General features: G+C 40.4%; 8 protein-coding genes across 18 annotated transcripts; 3 read left to right on the top strand and 5 right to left on the bottom strand.

Annotated features, from left to right (window-relative positions):
• Positions 1–56: 56 nt before the first annotated feature.
• FHIT (FRAGILE HISTIDINE TRIAD) lies at positions 57–1,296 on the top strand (the record flags this gene model as incomplete). 3 transcript variants are annotated; one of them, NM_125209.3, is made up of 5 exons in its annotated part: positions 57–156; positions 239–353; positions 520–668; positions 771–869; positions 942–1,296. In NM_125209.3, exons 1-5 carry the CDS (start codon positions 97–99, stop codon positions 1,059–1,061), a joined length of 543 nt encoding a protein of 180 aa, NP_200632.2. In that variant the 5' UTR covers positions 57–96. The 3 variants fall into 3 exon arrangements, with proteins under 3 accessions (NP_200632.2, NP_001331086.1, NP_974957.1); NM_001345293.1 differs by having other exon boundaries at positions 433–668; positions 942–1,061; NM_203228.2 differs by lacking the exon at positions 57–156 and having other exon boundaries at positions 209–353.
• Positions 1,165–3,398, bottom strand: MSI1 (Transducin/WD40 repeat-like superfamily protein). The gene is made up of 6 exons (NM_125208.3): positions 2,954–3,398; positions 2,524–2,850; positions 2,206–2,358; positions 1,944–2,068; positions 1,736–1,831; positions 1,165–1,644 (listed from the first exon to the last, which is right to left on the bottom strand). Exons 1-6 carry the CDS (start codon positions 3,296–3,298, stop codon positions 1,416–1,418), a joined length of 1,275 nt encoding a protein of 424 aa, NP_200631.1. The 5' UTR covers positions 3,299–3,398; the 3' UTR covers positions 1,165–1,415.
• Positions 3,399–3,408: 10 nt separating this feature from the next.
• TTL (transthyretin-like protein) lies at positions 3,409–5,024 on the top strand. 3 transcript variants are annotated; one of them, NM_001037017.3, is made up of 4 exons: positions 3,409–3,830; positions 3,911–4,012; positions 4,098–4,254; positions 4,470–5,024. In NM_001037017.3, the coding sequence occupies exons 1-4, from the start codon at positions 3,549–3,551 to the stop codon at positions 4,862–4,864; spliced, it is 936 nt and encodes a 311-aa protein (NP_001032094.1). In that variant the 5' UTR covers positions 3,409–3,548; the 3' UTR covers positions 4,865–5,024. The 3 variants fall into 3 exon arrangements, with proteins under 3 accessions (NP_001032094.1, NP_200630.1, NP_001032093.1); NM_125207.5 differs by having other exon boundaries at positions 4,431–5,014; NM_001037016.2 differs by having other exon boundaries at positions 3,529–3,830; positions 4,545–5,010.
• AT5G58210 (hydroxyproline-rich glycoprotein family protein) lies at positions 5,008–7,316 on the bottom strand. 4 transcript variants are annotated; one of them, NM_001085296.1, is made up of 6 exons: positions 7,149–7,316; positions 6,953–7,051; positions 6,697–6,856; positions 6,019–6,574; positions 5,655–5,926; positions 5,008–5,488 (listed from the first exon to the last, which is right to left on the bottom strand). In NM_001085296.1, the coding sequence occupies exons 2-6, from the start codon at positions 6,981–6,983 to the stop codon at positions 5,365–5,367; spliced, it is 1,143 nt and encodes a 380-aa protein (NP_001078765.1). In that variant the 5' UTR covers positions 6,984–7,051; positions 7,149–7,316; the 3' UTR covers positions 5,008–5,364. The 4 variants fall into 4 exon arrangements, with proteins under 4 accessions (NP_001078765.1, NP_200629.2, NP_974956.1 ...); NM_203227.2 differs by having other exon boundaries at positions 5,053–5,488; positions 6,953–7,016; positions 7,139–7,297; NM_203226.1 differs by having other exon boundaries at positions 5,064–5,488; positions 7,139–7,287.
• Positions 7,317–7,357: 41 nt separating this feature from the next.
• AT5G58200 (Calcineurin-like metallo-phosphoesterase superfamily protein) lies at positions 7,358–9,860 on the bottom strand. Of its 2 annotated transcripts, NM_001203636.1 has the most exons (9): positions 9,761–9,860; positions 9,622–9,672; positions 9,507–9,528; positions 9,267–9,378; positions 9,114–9,158; positions 8,492–8,617; positions 8,059–8,165; positions 7,898–7,969; positions 7,382–7,787 (listed from the first exon to the last, which is right to left on the bottom strand). In NM_001203636.1, the coding sequence occupies exons 1-9, from the start codon at positions 9,803–9,805 to the stop codon at positions 7,438–7,440; spliced, it is 930 nt and encodes a 309-aa protein (NP_001190565.1). In that variant the 5' UTR covers positions 9,806–9,860; the 3' UTR covers positions 7,382–7,437. The 2 variants fall into 2 exon arrangements, with proteins under 2 accessions (NP_200628.2, NP_001190565.1); NM_125205.2 differs by having other exon boundaries at positions 7,358–7,787; positions 9,267–9,528; positions 9,622–9,776.
• ECT10 (evolutionarily conserved C-terminal region 10) lies at positions 9,805–13,081 on the bottom strand. Of its 2 annotated transcripts, none has more exons than NM_125204.3 (8): positions 12,922–13,081; positions 12,737–12,774; positions 12,495–12,636; positions 12,335–12,414; positions 11,948–12,259; positions 11,090–11,593; positions 10,723–10,935; positions 9,805–10,286 (listed from the first exon to the last, which is right to left on the bottom strand). In NM_125204.3, the coding sequence occupies exons 1-8, from the start codon at positions 12,974–12,976 to the stop codon at positions 10,047–10,049; spliced, it is 1,584 nt and encodes a 527-aa protein (NP_200627.2). In that variant the 5' UTR covers positions 12,977–13,081; the 3' UTR covers positions 9,805–10,046. The 2 variants fall into 2 exon arrangements, with proteins under 2 accessions (NP_200627.2, NP_974954.1); NM_203225.1 differs by having other exon boundaries at positions 9,861–10,286; positions 12,495–12,639; positions 12,922–13,037.
• Positions 13,082–13,649: 568 nt separating this feature from the next.
• On the bottom strand, positions 13,650–15,758 carry ATYKT62 (Synaptobrevin family protein; the record flags this gene model as incomplete). Of its 2 annotated transcripts, NM_001345292.1 has the most annotated exons (8): positions 13,650–13,768; positions 14,125–14,303; positions 14,427–14,513; positions 14,663–14,728; positions 14,831–14,929; positions 15,012–15,109; positions 15,201–15,409; positions 15,665–15,758. In NM_001345292.1, 6 exons carry the CDS (start codon positions 15,397–15,399, stop codon positions 14,253–14,255), a joined length of 600 nt encoding a protein of 199 aa, NP_001318826.1. In that variant the 3' UTR covers positions 13,650–13,768; positions 14,125–14,252. The 2 variants fall into 2 exon arrangements, with proteins under 2 accessions (NP_001318826.1, NP_200626.1); NM_125203.2 differs by lacking the exon at positions 15,665–15,758 and having other exon boundaries at positions 14,120–14,303; positions 15,201–15,399.
• Positions 15,759–16,064: 306 nt separating this feature from the next.
• SVL5 (SHV3-like 5) lies at positions 16,065–19,361 on the top strand. The gene is made up of 9 exons (NM_125202.2): positions 16,065–16,205; positions 16,302–16,429; positions 16,513–16,809; positions 16,892–17,001; positions 17,092–17,590; positions 17,667–17,987; positions 18,076–18,215; positions 18,287–18,770; positions 18,860–19,361. The coding sequence occupies exons 2-9, from the start codon at positions 16,318–16,320 to the stop codon at positions 19,147–19,149; spliced, it is 2,253 nt and encodes a 750-aa protein (NP_200625.1). The 5' UTR covers positions 16,065–16,205; positions 16,302–16,317; the 3' UTR covers positions 19,150–19,361.
• The last annotated feature ends 132 nt before the right edge of the window (positions 19,362–19,493 follow it).

Here is a 19,493-nt window from a genome sequence, read left to right as displayed (position 1 = left end):
TGGCCCAATAAGGTGTTATGGGTTTCTTCAAGCCCGTAAGAAAGAAAAGGGAAAGGCGTTAACTGTGACTTTCATGGCGACGGAGGCGGAGCTGAGATGCTGAACCTGCAAGTAACCGGGAAGACGATCTTATCTAGTATTCGTTGTCAGAGAAAGGTAAGTTCCTTATACGATCCAACATTTTGTCTCTACTTTACAAGTTAGAAGGATTGATTTTTGAGTGTTTTGATTGCTGCAGATGTCGTCTACTTGTTCTTCGTACGCATTTGGGCCGTACAAAATCGATCCCCGTGAAGTGTTCTACGCAACGCCTCTCTCTTATGCCATGGTTAATCTCCGTCCGCTTCTTCCTGGTATGCCTCATTCCTCTCTAATTATTCATCGAACCTCTTCAACTTTCTTCTGACCTTCTTTTTCATCTATTTTTTGCAGGTCATATCCTTCTTTTTTTTGTGTGTTCTTCATTTTTCGGTTTTGTTTTGTAAATTGAGTTCTATTGGATGACTTTAACCAGACGAGCACATGTTCTTGTCTGCCCGAGACGCCTTGTGCCACGATTTACTGATCTTACAGCTGATGAGACCAGTGACCTGTGGCTTACTGCTCAGAAGGTTGGCTCTAAGCTTGAGACCTTCCATAATGCGTCTTCTCTCACATTAGCCATCCAAGTAAACTAAACATCTCCTTTCTTTCGTCATTGTTTCTTGCGTCTAAATCTTAATGGATTGGAATTGAAACGATCTAACTTTGGTTTCATGAAAATGGCTTAGGATGGCCCTCAAGCGGGACAGACTGTTCCCCATGTACACATTCATATCTTGCCTCGTAAAGGTGGTGACTTTGAGAAGAATGATGAAATCTATGATGCTGTAAGTTGTTGCATTTTGATCACATTCCTAGCTTTGGTTTTATACAAATCTTATGGTGGTATCTTCTTGTAGCTTGATGAGAAGGAGAAGGAACTGAAGCAGAAGCTTGATCTAGATAAAGACCGGGTTGATAGGAGCATTCAGGAGATGGCTGACGAGGCTTCCCAATACAGATCTCTTTTCGATTGCTAGTTATCATTTATCAATATCAAATCAAACCAAGCTATCCAGTAGCTTTAATAAGGACCATTGTGACAAGTGACTTTCAGTTTGAAATTTTATGTCAGAGACTTTGATTCAAATTTGTAATTTCTTTCTAATGTCGCCCAATCTGGGTATAAACTAAGAGTTATAGCTTTGGTTGACACTACTTAGTGAGATTAGAATCAACTCCTTCATGTTATAAAGAAAAATTCCCACTTGCTACCATCCTCTCATGCCTCATTTTACACAATGAACACTAAATACTTGAACTAAACAATAGCAGAGATGTATAAATAAATACTGTCCCATAAGATCAGTGCGCTTTGGATACTAAATAACAAGCTAAGAAGCTTTTGATGGTTCTTCCCCTGGAGCGTCATCCTCATCATGATAGATGTTTTCAGCCATTTGCCATATTTGGAGTATGTTGTCCTCAGCAACACTGGAAATAACCCAATCTTCACAAGGGTTCCACGAGAAATCTGAAATTTTGCTAGTGTGACCACCGTGAATAAACAGCAGCTCAGGTGGGCCGTCTTCTGCGTCCTCCACTGTCTGTTCCTCATCGATCCTATCATAAGACACCCTCAAACATATCAATATTGCTCCTCCATGACCATACATGAACATTAAACTAAAGAACTAAAGTCTACGGCCCAAACCTGCTAAGGTCCCAAACCATAAGTCTTCTACCAAGGCAACATGAAGCTAAAATAGTCTCGTTCTTTGGGTTCCAACCAACTTGAAAAACCTCCTCTCTGGAGATCAAGCACATAATTAAGGTTAGTGATGTTGCTGTAACTTGTAAATACTTCTTAGTAACACAAAATCCATCTCAAAGCGGCAATATTTATGGCGTATCATTCTTACTTGTGGCTATCAAATGTGTGAAGAGCGGTGCTTAGCTTCCGTAGATCGAATAATTTAACAGTCTTGTCAGTTGATCCTGTTGCCACAACCCACTCATTAAATGGATTGAAGGCTAAGCAGTTAACCTAAGGCATTTCAAACAACTCAACAATTAGCAAATACATACGAGGCAATATGATTCAATGGTTTTTAGTGTTAAGGAAAGCAAGCTTAAAAACCAGAAGTATTATCTGTATCTAAAGCTAATATATTGCAAACTCACCTCCATCGAATGAGCAACCACAGACTGTACTGGTTTACTGGCAGATGGAGAACGCAGATCCCATATGAGAAGGTATTGGTCATCTCCAACTGATCCAAACAGGTACTCATGTCTCAGATGCCATGCAACATCTTCCACAACCCCTTCATGAGCCTTAAGTTCAGAAAATAATCATCAGCAAGGAAAACACAGAAACCAACCTGAATATCTATCTATGAGCTTTCATAAGTGTAACTGATTCCGTTAAGTGGGTGCAATTCCTTCCTTTCTAGATGATACAAAACAAAACTAAAAACGAATAGAAATCCAAAGCATTACCTTAAAAATCTGCTGAGCGTCCAGAGATTTGTTTTTAGGAGTAGCGTTAATATCCCACAAGCAGATCTGAGCATCATCAGAGCCACTAAGCAAATGACCCTGCTTGAACTTACTCCAAGAGAGACCATATCCCTCAGAGCTGTGACCTCTAAGCTTTAAATCAGGATTACAAGCCCCATCAAGAGGAGGCTTAGATGGATGCTTACTGTAATCGAAAACATAGACCTCCGCATTAACTGTCTTGGTAGCAATTATGAAAGGGTTTTGAGGCATATAGCGAGCTCGATTAACCTCACCATCATGATTTATCTGCTGGATAATTTGTACCTACACAAGCAATCAAACTAACATTTATCATCCTTTACCTCGTTATAACCCTAGAATCAAATCTAGAAAGTTGGAAATGAGAAACAAAAATAAAAAATCGCACCTTTCCAGTTGCACAGCCAAAGCCACCAAATTCAGAGCGGTCATCATCGTACTGACGAGCTTCACTCTCGGTATCGTCAAGAGGAAGCTGAACTTGGGCTAGCATCAAGTAATTGGGCTCGCTCTCGGAGGTATGGGTACCGAGAATCATCTTCTGAACGGAGTAGTCTTTACCGGAAGGTTCTTCACGGTCAGGAAGCCATTCAACAGTAAGTGAAGGCCACTCGAGAGCGTGAGTAATAACGAGATCGTAGAGGAAAGGAGTGTTCTTCTTCCAGATCTTGTACTCTTCATTGATTAGTCGCTCCTCGATCTCACCTCGCATTTCCTCTTCGTCTTTCCCCATATCGGCGATGTCTTTGTTATTCCCGCCACAAGAACAAGGCAAAACCCTAAAACAGATCTCTTTACAAATTGTAAGAAACTTCTCGCTTCTGTTTCTGAATAATTCACATATAGAAGATGATGAATAAAAAAAGGAAGAAGATAAAGAAAAGGCCCATTTTTGAAAAGCCCGTTTATGAAAAGGCCCAATTAGATGACTTTTGATCTTACACCAGTCAACAGAAGTGAGGATTGGAGAAAAGAGAGAAAAAATGGCGATGGAGATCGGAGAAGATGAATGGAAGGTTTGCTGTGGAAGCTCCGAATTCGCGAAGCAGATGTCTACGTCTGGACCGTTAACTTCTCAAGAAGCAATATATACTGCAAGAGACATCTGGTTCAACCAAGTTAATGTGACAGATTGGCTTGAAGCTTTCTCTGCTCATCCTCAGATTGGGAATACTCCTTCACCTTCTATCAACTCCGATTTTGCTCGTCGGAGCGTATCAGAACAGTCAACCGCCTTTGCCACAACTTCTGCTTCTGCTTTACAGGTGATGGATCTTCACTTTTTTTTTCCTTCATCTCTTCAGTGATTTCTTCTTCTGATGATCAATTGTTTTCAATTTCTTAGGAGCTTGCCGAATGGAATGTACTTTACAAAAAGAAGTTTGGCTTTATCTTCATTATTTGCGCTTCTGGCAGGACTCACGCTGAGATGCTCCATGCGTTAAAGGTCAACTTTTGCATTTCCAAATCAGTTTTTGTTGAGTGTGAGTGAATGAGAAAGTTACATATTCATCAAATCGTCTCTTTTTCAGGAAAGGTATGAAAATAGGCCAATAGTGGAGCTTGAGATTGCTGCTATGGAACAAATGAAAATAACAGAGCTACGAATGGCAAAGCTGTTCTCCGATAAGGCTAAAGTTATATCAGAAACTGACAGCTCTAGCTCTCCTGTTTCAACAAAACCTCAAGGTATATTGATGATTTACCAAATCTTTTCCTTGTCAAAGTTTTGTGTTTGACTGTGTGGGTTTGAACCTGTTAGGATTCAGTATGATATCAAGTATGTGTCTTTTGGAATACAAGGATTTACCCTTATGGCTATCTTTGTTATCTGTGTGACCTTTTCTACTTTCTCGCTTTGTAAGATCGTCTGAGAATCATTGGAGGGCATTTGAATGTTGCAGCTGAAGCAAAAGCTCCCAAGAGAAGTAGGCCACCGATCACGACTCATGTCTTAGACGTCTCACGTGGTGCTCCAGCTGCAGGTGTTGAAGTGCACTTAGAAGTGTGGAGTGGTACTACCGGTCCTTCCTTTGTTCATGGAGGTGGTGGGGTCTGGTCCAGTGTGGGCACATCAGCTACTGATAGAGATGGGCGCAGTGGGCCACTGATGGATTTGGTTGACGCTTTGAATCCAGGGACATATAGGATTAGCTTCGACACTGCAAAGTATTCCCCAGGCTGCTTCTTTCCCTATGTTTCCATTGTATTTCAGGTTACAGAATCACAGAAATGGGAGCATTTCCATGTCCCACTGTTGCTTGCACCTTTTTCTTTCTCCACATACCGTGGGAGCTAGAGCTATGCTACTGCTGTCTGCGGCACCAACTTTCCAACACATTTTGTTTTGGTTGTACCACTACGGGAACATGTATCAAAATTGCTATGAAATGAAGTCTTTATTCGACATGTATAAAAATTGCTATGAAATAATGTCTATTCGAGTATTTATTTGGATTTGTAGTTCTGTAGAACAAACAATGAATTAGCGAAAATACGAGCTTTGATCTAGACTCATTGTGAGTAGGACAACGATAGTATAGATTACCATGTTAAACATCTTGGGAGATTCTATACCTTTGTACAAAATGGTCGATCACAAAACAAGCCTCTAAAACTGTTGTGTGTTTTAATCTAGACTCATAGCCAGCAGGACAATAATAGTCTAGATTAAGACATCTTGGTCGATTCCAAACCTTTGCGCAAAATGTCAAAACAAAACAGCTTCTACTGGTATACTTTACACACCTCTACCTACCCTTCCTGAGCGTGTCTAAAGCTCCCTGGCTATATCTACCCTCATCTCCAAAAGTTCGCAAATTCTTTCGCAAATGACATTATGTTGCTCCACGAACTTGACCTTTCTTTCACCTCACCAGTTTCCGTCTCTTTCACCTCACCGGCTCCTGTCTCTGAAATTTGTCTGTAAAAACAAAAGATATAAGAATTCAAACTGAAGTGGTGCCAATATGATCAACTTGAATGACTTTTTCTATTACTCAAAAACAAGAGATCCATCAATGAAGTAAATTATCCTAATATAAGGATCGGACCAGTAAAGAAGAGACCTAGTTGTATGCATTTGATACCTGGTCTCAGTAGGCACAACATCTGCTGAAACATCAGCTCCTTCAAGATGGTCTGCTTTTGACTCTTGATTGCCTAAGTGCGTCAAGTTCCTCTCTTCATCAGTCTCCGAGTTTTCTATTCCCTGAGTTGCCTCTGTTTCTCTTTTGTCATCTTTTGCAGTAATGACAAGGTTGTTGCCCTGGAAATTACTTTCATCATCAGAATTAGAGTGAGAAGTATCTATTATATCCGGCCTCTGCTCACTTCCTATCTCAATATCCACACTGCCAGCCTGTGAAACAGAAACAAGGATAACTAAGCCAATTGATAACTGAAGCCTAAGGAAATTAAACTGATCACACCAAAGCAAGATTTTTTCTTTACTTGAAACTCAGGTTCAACAACCACAGGAGAGAAGTGTGAGGAAGCATCATCTGGTACAGAGGGAGAGACTTCTGAGAGGGTTTTAGCTTCTACGATTGGCACAGGTGCTGGAGAGAAGTGTGAGGAAGTATCAGCTGGTACAGAAGGAGAGACTACTGAGAGGGCTTCTGCTTCTACGATTGGCACAGGTGCTGGAGAGAAGTGCGAGGAAGTATCAGCTGGTACGGAAGGAGAGACTTCTGAGAGGGCTTTAGCTTCTACGATTGGCACAGGTGATGGAGACAAGTGTGAGGAAGCATCAGCTGGTACAGAAGGAGAGACTTCTGAGAGGGCTTTAGCTTCAACGGTTGGCACAGGTGCTGGAGAGGAGTGTGAGGAAGCATCACCTGGTACAGAAGAAGAGACTTCTGAGAGGGCTTTAGCTACGATTGGCATATGTGCTTTTGGTTTGAGTTTCAGCTCTTGAAAGATGTCCCTGACAATGTAATAAGAGCCTCCCACTTGCTTGTGAGTAGCATCCAATGAAGGGAATCTACCAGCATTAGTTGCTCTGTATCTGCAAACAAACAGTACCTATGTTCAGGACCTTGAGATTCATACAGCTGCACATATTGCTATCTAGTTGACATGTGAACCTCTACAGAATATGGGAAAACTAATCGATGGAGAAAGAATTACTCGTTGACAAAGGACTCCACCAAAGCTCGCCGATCATCTTTTGAGAGTCTTTTGGGAATTTTAGATGTTGTTAAAGATTCGCAAACAGCAGGAGAGCCATAGAACCTTGCAAGCCGTTTAACATCAGTTTTGAAAACAGCATTTCTGCGAGTAGCAGACACTGCAAAATGACATCAAGGTTGGAAAAAAAAACATTCAGCAAACAAGTTTCAGACATTGAAAGGAAACATGAGTAAAAAGGGTTTAGCTTTGTTACAGGTAAATTGTTTCAGCTGCTTCAGAATCATCACTGCACTCGAGAGTATGCTACTTCTACGTCACTGCGAACAACTCCACCCAACAATTCCATAACTAGCTAAACATCACAATAAACATCGATTTGGATTCCAAGTAAAACCTTAGAAAACCCCCAGAGAAAAAGCGATAAATATCAGAAATTTACAGAAAATAACCAGTCGCTACTCTCTGTTGGTCGGAAAATAGAGAATTGGAGTTTGAGAGAGACGCGAAAAACACGGCGCCGACCGGAGAGCGATTAAGAAGGAAGAACAACAAGTAGGGTTCTAAAACACGGCGCCGACCGGAGTTTGTTCTCCCAAATTCTTTTACCAAATAATTTCGTAAATAATTTTCCCTACTATTAATTTAATAGCTATGCTTTCTAAAAGGGACTTGTTCGCCAAGACAAATGTATAATTAGTTATTACAGTCTTGTCCCGAATTAATTGTTTAAATTTCAAATCAGGTTACATCTTCAAACAAAGTATTTTCCTCCACAATCTTAGCCATACTTCCATTTACATGTACCCAAATTTCTGCTATTTTCTTGATTTTCCCATCTAAAATCTCCACCAATGTGAAAGCTCTTGTTGTGCCACCACTCTCAGACTCTGCTGCTCCTCTTTTCTTTGCCTCTTTAACCCTTGGAACTATTGCACCGTTCACATACACAGTCTGGTTGTCACTATCTTGCACTACCATTTTCCGATTTCCTTTCCCCCGTTGCAGCTCCTTATGCATGTGCCCAAACACAACTAAAGGAATCGACAACTTAGTCGTCTCCTTCAACTGTCGTATCGCCTGCTCTAGATCTGAAACATTACAATGAGATTTCACCAAACTAACTACAATCAGCATTTTGGAGTCTAAAACATGGGAAATGCTACTGATGCCGAATTGAAAAGATGGTAAATTATTTCACCTGGATCACCATGGTCACCGCCTTCAGCCCCCCAGTCTTTTCCACATATATCCTCTGCTTGCCAACCAAGACCTGCAAAGAAAACCGCTACTTAATATTTATATGTTAAACCTGATTGGCGTAAGACTAGACCAATAAGAAAGGTTTAAAGGTTGATGCACCTGTTGGCCCATTGTGAGCGAGAATTATAGCCACGTGATCTTCCGGTGTTCCATGTGCAGCTCGACAAATACTCCCAGCACTGGCTTCCATATCATGAACTCCATACCTAGAAAAATATAAAAGTGTCAATGACTGGTAGTTTTCTCTGACTTGAAACCAGAATGTTTAAAATTGCTACCCGTAATCACTTGACTTGTACGTTCACAGAGATCACCCCACAAACACAAAATAAGTATAGAAAGGGATGCAGATTCACTAAACTGTCAATTCGTTTTTCTTCAATTACCGATACAAAGATCTAGGCAGCTCATCTTCTTCTGAACCTAAATTCATTCATAGGCTCTATTTTTGCAAGATGAAAGCTATTTTGACCAAATAAATTCTTCATACACAACATAAATGAAATTCCTGCCATGTAAGTCAAATGCTAACCTCTGGACAAGCAGATTTTTCCGAAACAATCGATCCCCACCATGTGAAAAGGGTCGACCACCAACAATACTGAGCTTAAAAGATGGGAAGTCCATGCGTTGATATCCTATGTGCTCGTCACCAAGGCTGTTTGGTTGCAGAGGGAAACATAAGAAAACTTTTCAGAATCTGTGTCCAGTAAACCAAAACCAAAAATTACATGAATAATGATAGAGCTAAAGGATCACAAACAGAAAAACCAACTTTTTTTTTTGCAAACAAATCAAGAACACCAAAAGAAAACAATTATTTGGGTTAAACCAATAATCCCTCTCCCTAAATCTATTTCCCCGAGATAGGTCTCATGAACCTTTACGACTTAACTTTGGGATTGGGCAGGATGCTCATTACAAACTAGACTAGGCTGAACATAATAACAAATTAACAACCAGTGCAGCAGCGTGTTACATTACAAGTAGCATCCCAAAAAGACCAGCAGAAAAAATGGAGGAGCAAGCAGAATCCATAGGTAGGGTGAAACTGACAACGAGCGAGGTATTCAAAGGACATAAGCCTCAAAGCAGTAACTGATCATAGGTATTAGTTGATATAGCATGAGAGTCACATAAGGAAAAAAACTCACATATCGAGTTGCATTTGAACACCGTTTTGTTTTTGTTTTTCTTTCCTGAGAGAAACATAACAAAAATAGAAATCCACGATCAAAAATCAAAGCACAAGACCAAAATCTCTAGAAGACGGTAATTCAGAGAAGGGTTAGGTAGTGGCAAGACACCTTGGAAAATCTTGGGTGAACCAGGCATCATGATTCCCCAATATGACTGCTTTAGGGAAAGTAAGAGCGGCAACACTTTGAACCAGTGGGACGTTTTCTTCACCAAAATCACCTGACAGAATTTGGAATTGGATTCAAATGTTCTAACTTTAATCAAAATCATTAGAGGTAGTGTGAAGAGAAATGGAGAAATTCAAAAAAAAAAGGAAATCAATTTGACGTCAGTAACAGAGAAGCTGCCTGTGAAGAGCACCAAATCCGGCTGCAAATCAGGTTCAGAAGAGGATTTAGGGTCACGAGTACGTGTGAATAGAAAAAGAGAGCTTGAGAAAGATAGAAGGAAACATCAAAGGACCTGGAGAACTCGTAGAGCCTTTCGATCTTCATCTAGGTTCCAGAAGCCATGCTTTAACAGGAGAAGAAAAAGATAAAGACATATCAACAAGATGAAAGAAAGCGAGTGAGAGATAAAGAGAAGATATAATAAACATTACGATGTCTCCGACGACAGCGATTCGAACAAGAGAAGAAGACGCCATTGGAGAAGAAGAAGACTTATATTTATTTTTTGTTATATAACCCGAGTCTCTTGTTAAAAGGCGAAACGTTGCCGTTTTACGATACAATGCTACAAAAGCAATAATTGCTTACAAGCCTACAAGGAATTGGATTTTTTTTGTCCCGACCATTCTAGTATACATCCCCACCCAAATAGAAAAAAGAGAACCCCATTGCTTATTGTTACCAAAAGAATGTCTCCTTCTACTGACTATTACTGTATCAATCAGCTATTAACTCTTTTTTTTCCTCCTCCTTCCCATCTTCTACTTTGACAGCTTGAAGGCGCTCTGATAATTGCTCCACGGAGGTCTCTTCTTCCCCAGCTTTTTTCCTTGTTCCATCTTCTCCCACCTTTTGCCCCTCTAACTCATCATAGTAGCCGAAATCATCAAGGATTGATGTGTGTGCCTCGTATTCTTTGAAAATTCTAAGCATCTCAATCCCCTGGCGTAGCTTCACCTGTTACAGTTCATCAATCAATTTAGTTATAAATCCATGCAACATCCAATTAATGCGTTCCAAATCTCTCTCCCTACCACAAAAACTTACTCTTCTATGTTCCATTTTTTGCTTAATATCCCACTCAAGAAAACCCAACGCAAAAAGTGCAAGCTTTAATTCCCTGGGAGACTATAAAGTATAACTTTCAAGTACCTCATAATTAAGTAGCTTCCAAATCCCTATACCAACTATTAACGTTTGACCTAATACACATATGCAAGGATTTCCCTATTACTGGGTATATACACCTAGTCATACATGATAATGTGAAATTGCCCAAGACTTGTCCACATAAAACCTAACACAGTGACACCAAGACAAATATCACTATGGCACCGCAACCAAGAGAGCATTGAATCAATGATCATAAGACAAAAAAATAAGTAATGCCCACCTCCTGAGAATCTCGGCTGTGCGTTACCGGCTTGTTGTCATTGTTTTGTAAAAGAATATGACAAAATCGGTTATTCGGTATATCTTTCACAATATGCCATTTCACTGGGAACTGCCCACTCCACCTGTCTTGCTGCCAGTAACCAGCATCCTTTTCAAAATCTACAGGTCCAACCATTTCTGACACCCCACAGAATTGTCCACTAGCATTTACCTGCAAGATTTTAAACTTTGGTTAAGCTTACTGTTTCATTGAAGCAGCTTATCAATTACGCTTTTGGTTATTCCCAGGAATTATATATACTACTACATCGAAAAAAAACCATACAGAAAGAAAACAGAGAGATTGGACAGTGGAAAAGCCATACCGAAAAGAACAGAAAGATTGGACACTTTCCTCCCATCTTCTCAGCATCCCGATAAGCAGTGTCTAATTTTTTGTTGCCATGCGGTGTACTGGCCCAGACATTGTACTTGATACTTCTGTGGACATTGTCTTCACTAAATGACTTGACGATAAAGAATTTGGCATTCTTATAATCTGTCACAAATTCTGGATGGTTGTACAAACTGGGATTTGGTCCAGCTGTACTTGAATCGCTTGCTGAATCACCAATAGTAGAGCAAGGTTTGGAGCTGTTCTTGCTCTTTACCCTGCTTGATGCCCGTGGTCCTCGATTACCATACAGATCACTGGTGCTAGATATAGAGCCCTGATCCTTCTCTCGTCTTTTACCTATGTCAGGGGTTAATCTGACTCGATTATCAACTCCATAATATGAGGGGGTAGAGCTAGGATTCTGGTAAGATCCTACATGATAATAACCTCCCAAAGAAGAGCTTGAAGCAACCCCGCTCCCATGCAACGCTACCTGATAAAAGGTGCCAAAGAAATGTGATAAGCCAATAAAACAGTGAACTGATTTGAATCCAAGGCGTATGCCAAAGACACCTCTATTCCCCAAAACCATTACAGGGAAGAACAAAACTGAAAGTTCAATCATATATGAGAAAATATCATGGCTCTTCCAGTGTGTCAGCATGTATTCATTATCTTGCACGACAAAGCTAAAGAGATGGACTCACAAAAAACTAGTGATACTAATAACCAGTGGCACTTTTATGCAGTTTTATTCCTAGTAAGCAAATGTTTACCGAACCAAACCAAATAAAGGTTATGTACATAAGCCCATAATAGTTAAAACTAAAGAGGGAAGAGTATTAACCTGTGAAGCATTATGGTCGTATGGCCCAAGTATACCCATCGTTTGAGGATAAGGTATATGAGATGTTAAAGAGATGTCCCCTTGATTTCCGGAATAATTCCCTCCACCATATTGCCCGTAAGGAATCATATAAGCAGCAGATGTTGGGTCAATATCTGAGGGTAAATAATGCATTGCAGAAGGTGCACCAAAAGGTTGTGGGTAATAAGCTGGGGAGACTGGAATTTGTCCCTCCAACATTACAGAAGGATAAGGGTTAAATCCATAACCAGGATATTGGTACATAAGAGATGAATTGTCATTGTAGACAACCTGAGGATAAAGAATAACTAAGTTAATTAAGTAGCAAGAGGAAGATAGAACATAAATAGGGCAAGTCATACTAACCGGTGGCACATGCATGGCTTCAGGGGTAGTAGTAGCATATCGTGGATATCCATCCCAAGTATTGATGCCTTGTGCATAGCCTAGAGAAAACACAACAATGCAATGAGCACTTACAGATTTTGTTTGATTTATTAGAAGAGAGAAGAAGACAAAAAATTACCAGAATTTGCGATATCCCAATCGTAGTGATAGAGATTGGTAGGGGTTTGAAGAACGTTATAATAAGGAGCGGGATCAGGAGAAGGAACCACGGAAGAACTATAAGACGAAGAAACAATGTTCCTTCCATCGTCGTGAGAAACCTGCTGGTGGTGAAAGGAACAACGCATTTTAAACCTAGGATGGTGGTTTTACAATAATTCAAAATAGAAGAAGAAGAAGAAGAAGATTGAATTAAATTACCTGTTGGACGCCATTATCAGCCATCACTGGTCTTTCCCCTGCGAGAGAAGTCAACATATCTCGTCAGAAGTAGAAACAGAACATCAACGGCTCTATAATGTTCTAGGGTTTGGGTTCAATTGGGGGATTTTGTTCATGGAGATCGAAGAGATACGAAAAGAAAAATGAGGGGGAAAAGAGTGTACCAGAAGAGACGATTCGGTTGCGCTGATTTGAGGAAGAAGAAGAAGCGGGATCCATGGAGGAGATCTGAGAGAGCGAGAGATCGGAGAGGTTTTTGTGAGATTAGAGAGGAGAATTTTGAAAGACTATTGCAACTGTTGTGGGCCCGTTATGAGTTAATACGAAAAATATTAGAGAGGTTCCTTCCTTTTAAAGCGGTTTGGTTTTGAGCCTTTTCGTTTTTCAATGTTAGTAGTAGTAGTCCCATTAACTGTACCATACCACTTTTCTTCTTCAGATTTGTGCAATGCTTTTTTCTCACAAAGTCACAATTCCCCTTAAGACAAAAATTCAAAAGAACATTTGTAACCAATGCAGAGGTTGAATTAAATTATCATAGATTCGAGTCTTTGATCCGTTACGAAAATTTGAATGTTTAGAGTGTCTGTACTCGACTATTTGTCACGAAAATTTGAATATTTAGACTGTTTAGATTTTACTAGCCGTTACGAAAATTAGAATGTTATAGAGTATCTAGATTCGATTATAAAATCTTGAGTTTGTATTCTTTTTCTTTTGTAACGCCTAATTCATTGATTGCATCGAAATGAGAGTCGATACAATCAATGTACATTAAAAGTATGCAATACATATACACATCAACATACATAGTTAAACTTGAAAGTAAGCCGTGAAAAATTGAACTTATATAATGTTTTCCGATACAATAGCTTTACTAGTTAACAAATTATTAATTATGTTAATTTTATTTATATAATTTTTTATCCCAATATGATGAAACTGTCATTCTTAGCTAACATCTCTTGGATAAAAACTACACATTACAGAAAAAAAAAACCAAAAAAAAAACTACACATTAGTCTAAATGATTTATGGTATATTATCTTTCACCAGTTTGTTTGTTTTTCTGATTCCATTATCGCTAATGTGGCATTTATTAATTTGTCACACTGCAAGCTCTTTCCATGCCTTATACGATCACGAACATTCATAAGCTGTGGGCCAACTTTGAGTGCAAAATGGGACTTCAAAGGCCCTACACTACTTATAGATGAAAGTGGCCATTTGGTGAGGACTGTATGACTTTCGTGTTTACCCAATTTTCACATTCGTGCTTCAAATCTATCCTTGTATGTGTGTGTGCGTCTTCTCTATTATTCCATAAAATGCATGACCAAAATCATTGATCTTTTTTCCCACATAACAAAAAAAAAAAAAACTAAAACCTGACATGGAACAACTTATTCCTTGAGATATGTTCATAAGTTCATAGAAAGCAGTTCAAGTAGGGTAGACTATTCTATAGAGGGACATTCAAGAGTTGCATTACAGCTTAGAGAAGTGTACAACATGAGTTTGTTTTCTTCGCTTGCTTGTAAAACATCTGTTTCATCCAAACACCAAAACAAACCAATATTCTCATGTCAGAAACTATTTCATCTATCTCCCATTACCCTCAGAATCCACTGAAGAAACAGTAGTAAGTAATACTAGGGTGGAATGTTACCTTCGATGCCAGGCTTAACTCTGAGCTCTTCTCCACTAAGCTGTCCAGCTTTTCACCTCGGGCTAGGACACCATCAATGGTTTTATGCTGTAGTATAAAACAAAAGTCAGCATAAAACGACCATGTTTAAGCGACCTTGGAAACAAGAACTTAATGGAGGGAACTGGTATGTATTGGAATGTAAAAAGGAAGCAAAGCATGCAGGTCAACAATCAAGAACCAGGGACGGCACTTACAAGGATAATCTTGGTCTCATCCAATTCCCTCTGGATTTTCAACAGCTTATCAGCTTCTGCCGGGTCCTGAAGATATTCCAAAAAAAAGTAAGAATAATTGACACAGCAAATAGTTCCTAAAGTCTTAAACAAGATTCATAGATACAAAAAAGTTAGTGCTTCTAGAACCCGAAATTTGTCTGAAGCTTCTTTTAAGTATGGCCACGGCTGACTAGAGTTTTCAAACCTCCATGTGTCACCATAATCCTTCTGGTATACATCTAATACCTGTCAAAAACAGAATGCCAACGAAAGAAAAAATATTTTCCTTCAAACAAGACCGTACCAGAAGTTAGATTTTGTTTTGTACCTGATTGAGAAGAGAAAAGGCACTTCGAACGGGATAATGGTCGTCCATGAATCCTACGGCGCAGAGGCCATTTATGTTGTAAGCGTGCACTTTATACTCTACATATCAACACAGCGATGTCAATTACAAAATTATAAACAGGACACATATATATGACAGATCCAAGAGCCAAAAAAAAAGAAGAAGAACCTTCGTGTTTGACGGATTGGCGCTGACCTGGAGGGGTTCTTCTGGCAACAGTACGGGCAATGAATACAATGAACTCTTCGAAGTTAGAGCGATAAAAAGAGAATTTTCCGAATTGTGAGAGGTCGGAAACGTTGGCCAGGATAACGGGTTCGCGTGTTTCGGGATCGCACTTGAGAACGAGCAAGGCAGTGATCTTCATGACAAGGGTTCTGAATCATGAAACAGAACCAATGAAGTTCCAGTGAGTTTATTTTACTATGAGCTAAAAACGTAAAAAAAACAAAGTCACAGTTGGTGAGAGACTAATTTTGTTACTATACAATCATAAGACAGAAACTCGAAAAAAAACATAGCTTTTGAAACAACAAGGAGAGAGTAGACGAGATAAAGAGTGTTCGAGCAGATATGTTATAAGAGACAGAGAAGAAGCTAAAGAGAGAAGAAGCAAGATAGAGAGGTGTTACCGGGGCAGAGAGTAGACAAGACAGATGAGACGAGATCGACAATACGATGTATAGATGCAGAGAGGAGAGTTGAATCGTTGTTGAATTCCAGAGACCTTTTTAGTTAAGGGACCTTTCAGGGTTAGGCCATATAGAAAAAAAAAAATTAAAATTTTATTTATTAATATAACGAAATTATTTTTAATATTTGTTCGTGTTACTAATTTATATACGTAAGTGAAAAATGGAGGATATATTTTAGTATATATTTTTTTGATACGTCAAGGTCTCAATGAACGACAGAAACGCGGTAAGAGAGAAAGGAGAGATAAAAATAGGTGTGGATGAGTTGTTTGATCCATAAATGGGATGGCCAAGTTTCTTTCTTACTATTAATTAACTAACTTGTTTTTCTTCATTCCAATTTTGAAACCCCTTCTTTCTTTGGCCCCAAGCTTCCGTTTTTCTTCATCTTATTCTTTCAAAATCTCAAACCCATAAGGGAAAAAGAAGCATAAAGAGGCAGAAGAGGAAGGTGGTCATATGTTCTTGCTTTCGCCTTGTGAGATCTCTTTACTTGTCTCTCTCGCCTCTTTCACATTTTCTTAAATTTTAAAGTTTCTATCTTATGATAGCTTTTCTTTTGTGTTACAAACAGGATCAATCATACAGAGATGCTGAGGTTTATCATATTTTTCTCCCTTTTTATACACTTATGTGTTGCAGCCCCCCAGACTCCTGCTGCTGCCGCGGCGGTTCCTGCTAAGAAATGGCTCACCCTTAATGGTAAGTATCCTTCTCAATCCCCATATTACATAACCTGCTCTTTGTTTGTTTCTAAGAATCCGTACCTGTCTTTTATCTTCCAGGACAAGAGCCTGCCGTTGTGGCCAGAGGGGGCTTCTCGGGTCTTTTCCCTGAGTCAAGCGCCTCTGCAAACGACTTGGCTATTGGCACCAGCTCGCCTGGCCTCACAATGTTGTGCAACCTTCAGATGACTAAGGACGGTGTGGGCCTTTGCTTGTCAGATATCATACTTGACAATGCAACCACCATATCTTCAGTCTTCCCTAAAGCCCAGAAGACCTACAAGGTCAACGGTCAGGACCTCAAGGGATGGTTTGTCCTTGATTACGATGCCGACACCATCTTCAACAATGTCACTTGTATGTCTTCTTCTCTTTCATTTCATCCCTTCAATGCTCACCACCACGACCACACATTTTCATCTTTTATGTTATTGTGCAGTGGTCCAGAACATCTTCTCTCGGCCTAGCATCTTCGACGGCCAAATGTCGGTTTCCGCAGTGGAGGACGTCCTTGGAACCAAGCCTCCCAAGTTTTGGTTGAGCGTTCAGGTATGTTTTCTTCTCTTTGAGAACATGATTAACCAACATATGGAGCTTTTTTGTTGATTCATCAAAACAACAAACAATGCAAATGTGCAGTACGATGCCTTCTACATGGAACACAAGCTGAGCCCAGCCGAGTACCTGAGAAGCTTGCAATTCCGCGGCATTAATGTCATCTCATCTCCAGAGATTGGTTTCTTGAAGAGCATCGGGATGGACGCGGGCAGGGCCAAGACAAAGCTCATATTCGAGTTCAAAGACCCAGAGGCAGTTGAGCCCACCACCAACAAGAAGTACAGTGAGATTCAGCAGAACCTCGCAGCCATCAAGGCCTTTGCTTCAGGCGTTCTTGTGCCCAAAGACTACATTTGGCCCATTGACTCAGCTAAGTACCTTAAGCCCGCCACCACTTTTGTGGCTGATGCCCACAAAGCCGGTCTAGAGGTCTATGCTTCAGGGTTTGCCAATGACTTGCGCACCAGCTTTAACTACAGCTATGATCCCTCCGCTGAGTATCTCCAGTTTGTGGACAATGGCCAGTTTTCTGTTGATGGCGTCATTACTGATTTCCCGCCAACAGCATCACAATCCATCAGTGAGATGACTTGCTATATACGTTTCCTCAGATAGCTGATTATTAAGAAGAAGCTAAAGCGTCTGTTTTCTTGCAGCTTGCTTTTCTCACCAAAATGGCAATCTCCCCAAAGCAGGGCATGCGTTGGTTATAACTCACAATGGAGCAAGCGGAGACTATCCAGGCTGCACTGATCTGGCTTACCAGAAAGCAGTCGATGATGGAGCAGACGTGATCGACTGCTCTGTTCAGATGTCTAAAGACGGAATCGCTTTCTGCCATGATGCTGCAGACCTTACAGCAAGTACCACCGCCATGACTATTTTCATGTCCCGAGCCACAAGCGTTCCTGAGATCCAGCCTACCAATGGCATTTTTTCTTTTGATCTTACATGGGCTGAGATCCAGTCTGTGAAGCGTAAGAAACTGATTTGTTTTACTATAGACTTCTGAAACTATCTCATTCTCAACTAAGTCACTGAGCATTGGGATATCTTTGTATTCAGCACAAATAGAGAACCCCTTCACTGCCACGGGCTTCCAGAGAAATCCAGCAAACAAAAACGCTGGAAAGTTCATTACTCTTGCGGATTTCCTTGACTTCAGCAAAGCAAAGGCTGTCACCGGAGTTATGATCAACATCGAGGCAAGACTTTGTAACTCCAAAATGCTTCTAAATTTACTCAAGGCAGCTTCTAACGCATTGTTTGTTGACAGAATGCTGCTTACCTAGCCTCAAAGAAGGGCCTAGGAGTCGTAGACGCAGTTAAGTCGGCTCTGGCCAAGTCCACACTCGACAAGCAATCAACTCAGAAAGTTTTGATTCAGTCAGATGACAGTTCGGTCCTGGCCAGTTTTGAGGCTGTCCCTCCGTACACGAGAGTCTTGAGCATTGACAAGGAAATCGGAGGTGCTCCCAAGCCATCAGTCGATGAAATCAAGAAGTACGCAGAAGCTGTCAATCTCTTGAGAACTTCCCTAGTCACTGTCTCCCAAAGTTTTACCACAGGGAAGACTAACGTTGTGGAGGAAATGCACAAAGGGAATATCTCTGTTTATGTTTCAGTGCTAAGAAACGAGTACATCTCCGTAGCGTTCGACTACTTCTCTGACCCTACAATAGAGCTTGCCACATTCATTTCAGGGAGTGGCGTTGATGGAGTCATCACGGAGTTCCCTGCCACCGCTACCAGATACTTAAGTAAGTTTAAACCTCGACAAGGTCATGAAAGAACAATAGATATACAAAACAAAGATAAAGCTGATCATTTATATTTGATGCAAATGCAGAGAGTCCATGCTCAGATTTGAACAAAGAACAGCCCTATGCAATCTTACCAGCAGAAGCCGGTGGTCTAGTCGTCGTGGCAGACAAGGAAGCACAACCACCAGCTAGTGCCCCAAACCCGCCTCTTGAGGCCAAAGACGTGATTGATCCGCCTCTGCCTCCAGTTGCAAACTTGGCTGCCTCCAATGCAACTGGAGGAGCTCAGTCACATCCTCCTCCTGCTTCAGGAACCGTTGCCAACGCTGCAAATCTCGGTCTTTCCTTGCTGGCAATGTTGGCCTTAGGAGTCTAAAATAAAGATTGATGCAAAAGTTTGTAATATGAAATCCTCTCGTTGAGACACATATGCTATATGTTTTTATCATACGTTACGACAATATACATACACACACATGCACACTACGATCAAAGCTCTAAAGAAGCCTTCCTTGTTGTGTCGGGGTGTTGATTAGCTCAGAAATTGGAATCTTGATAATCTACCAATTCTTATTTTATATCTTTTTCTATTATCGTGACAAACCTTCTCCACAACGTTTTTCTGCATCTAATGCTCTCTCAAGATAGTGAAGCTGCAAAAGAAAAAAGAAGAATAAGATATCAAAACTCAAATCACCGTAGGTTTAAAATACAGTTGTG

This window comes from Arabidopsis thaliana, chromosome 5, assembly GCF_000001735.4.
Source record: "Arabidopsis thaliana chromosome 5, partial sequence".
Lineage (NCBI taxonomy): Eukaryota > Viridiplantae > Streptophyta > Magnoliopsida > Brassicales > Brassicaceae > Arabidopsis > Arabidopsis thaliana.
This window is presented reverse-complemented; position numbering and strand designations above follow the sequence as displayed.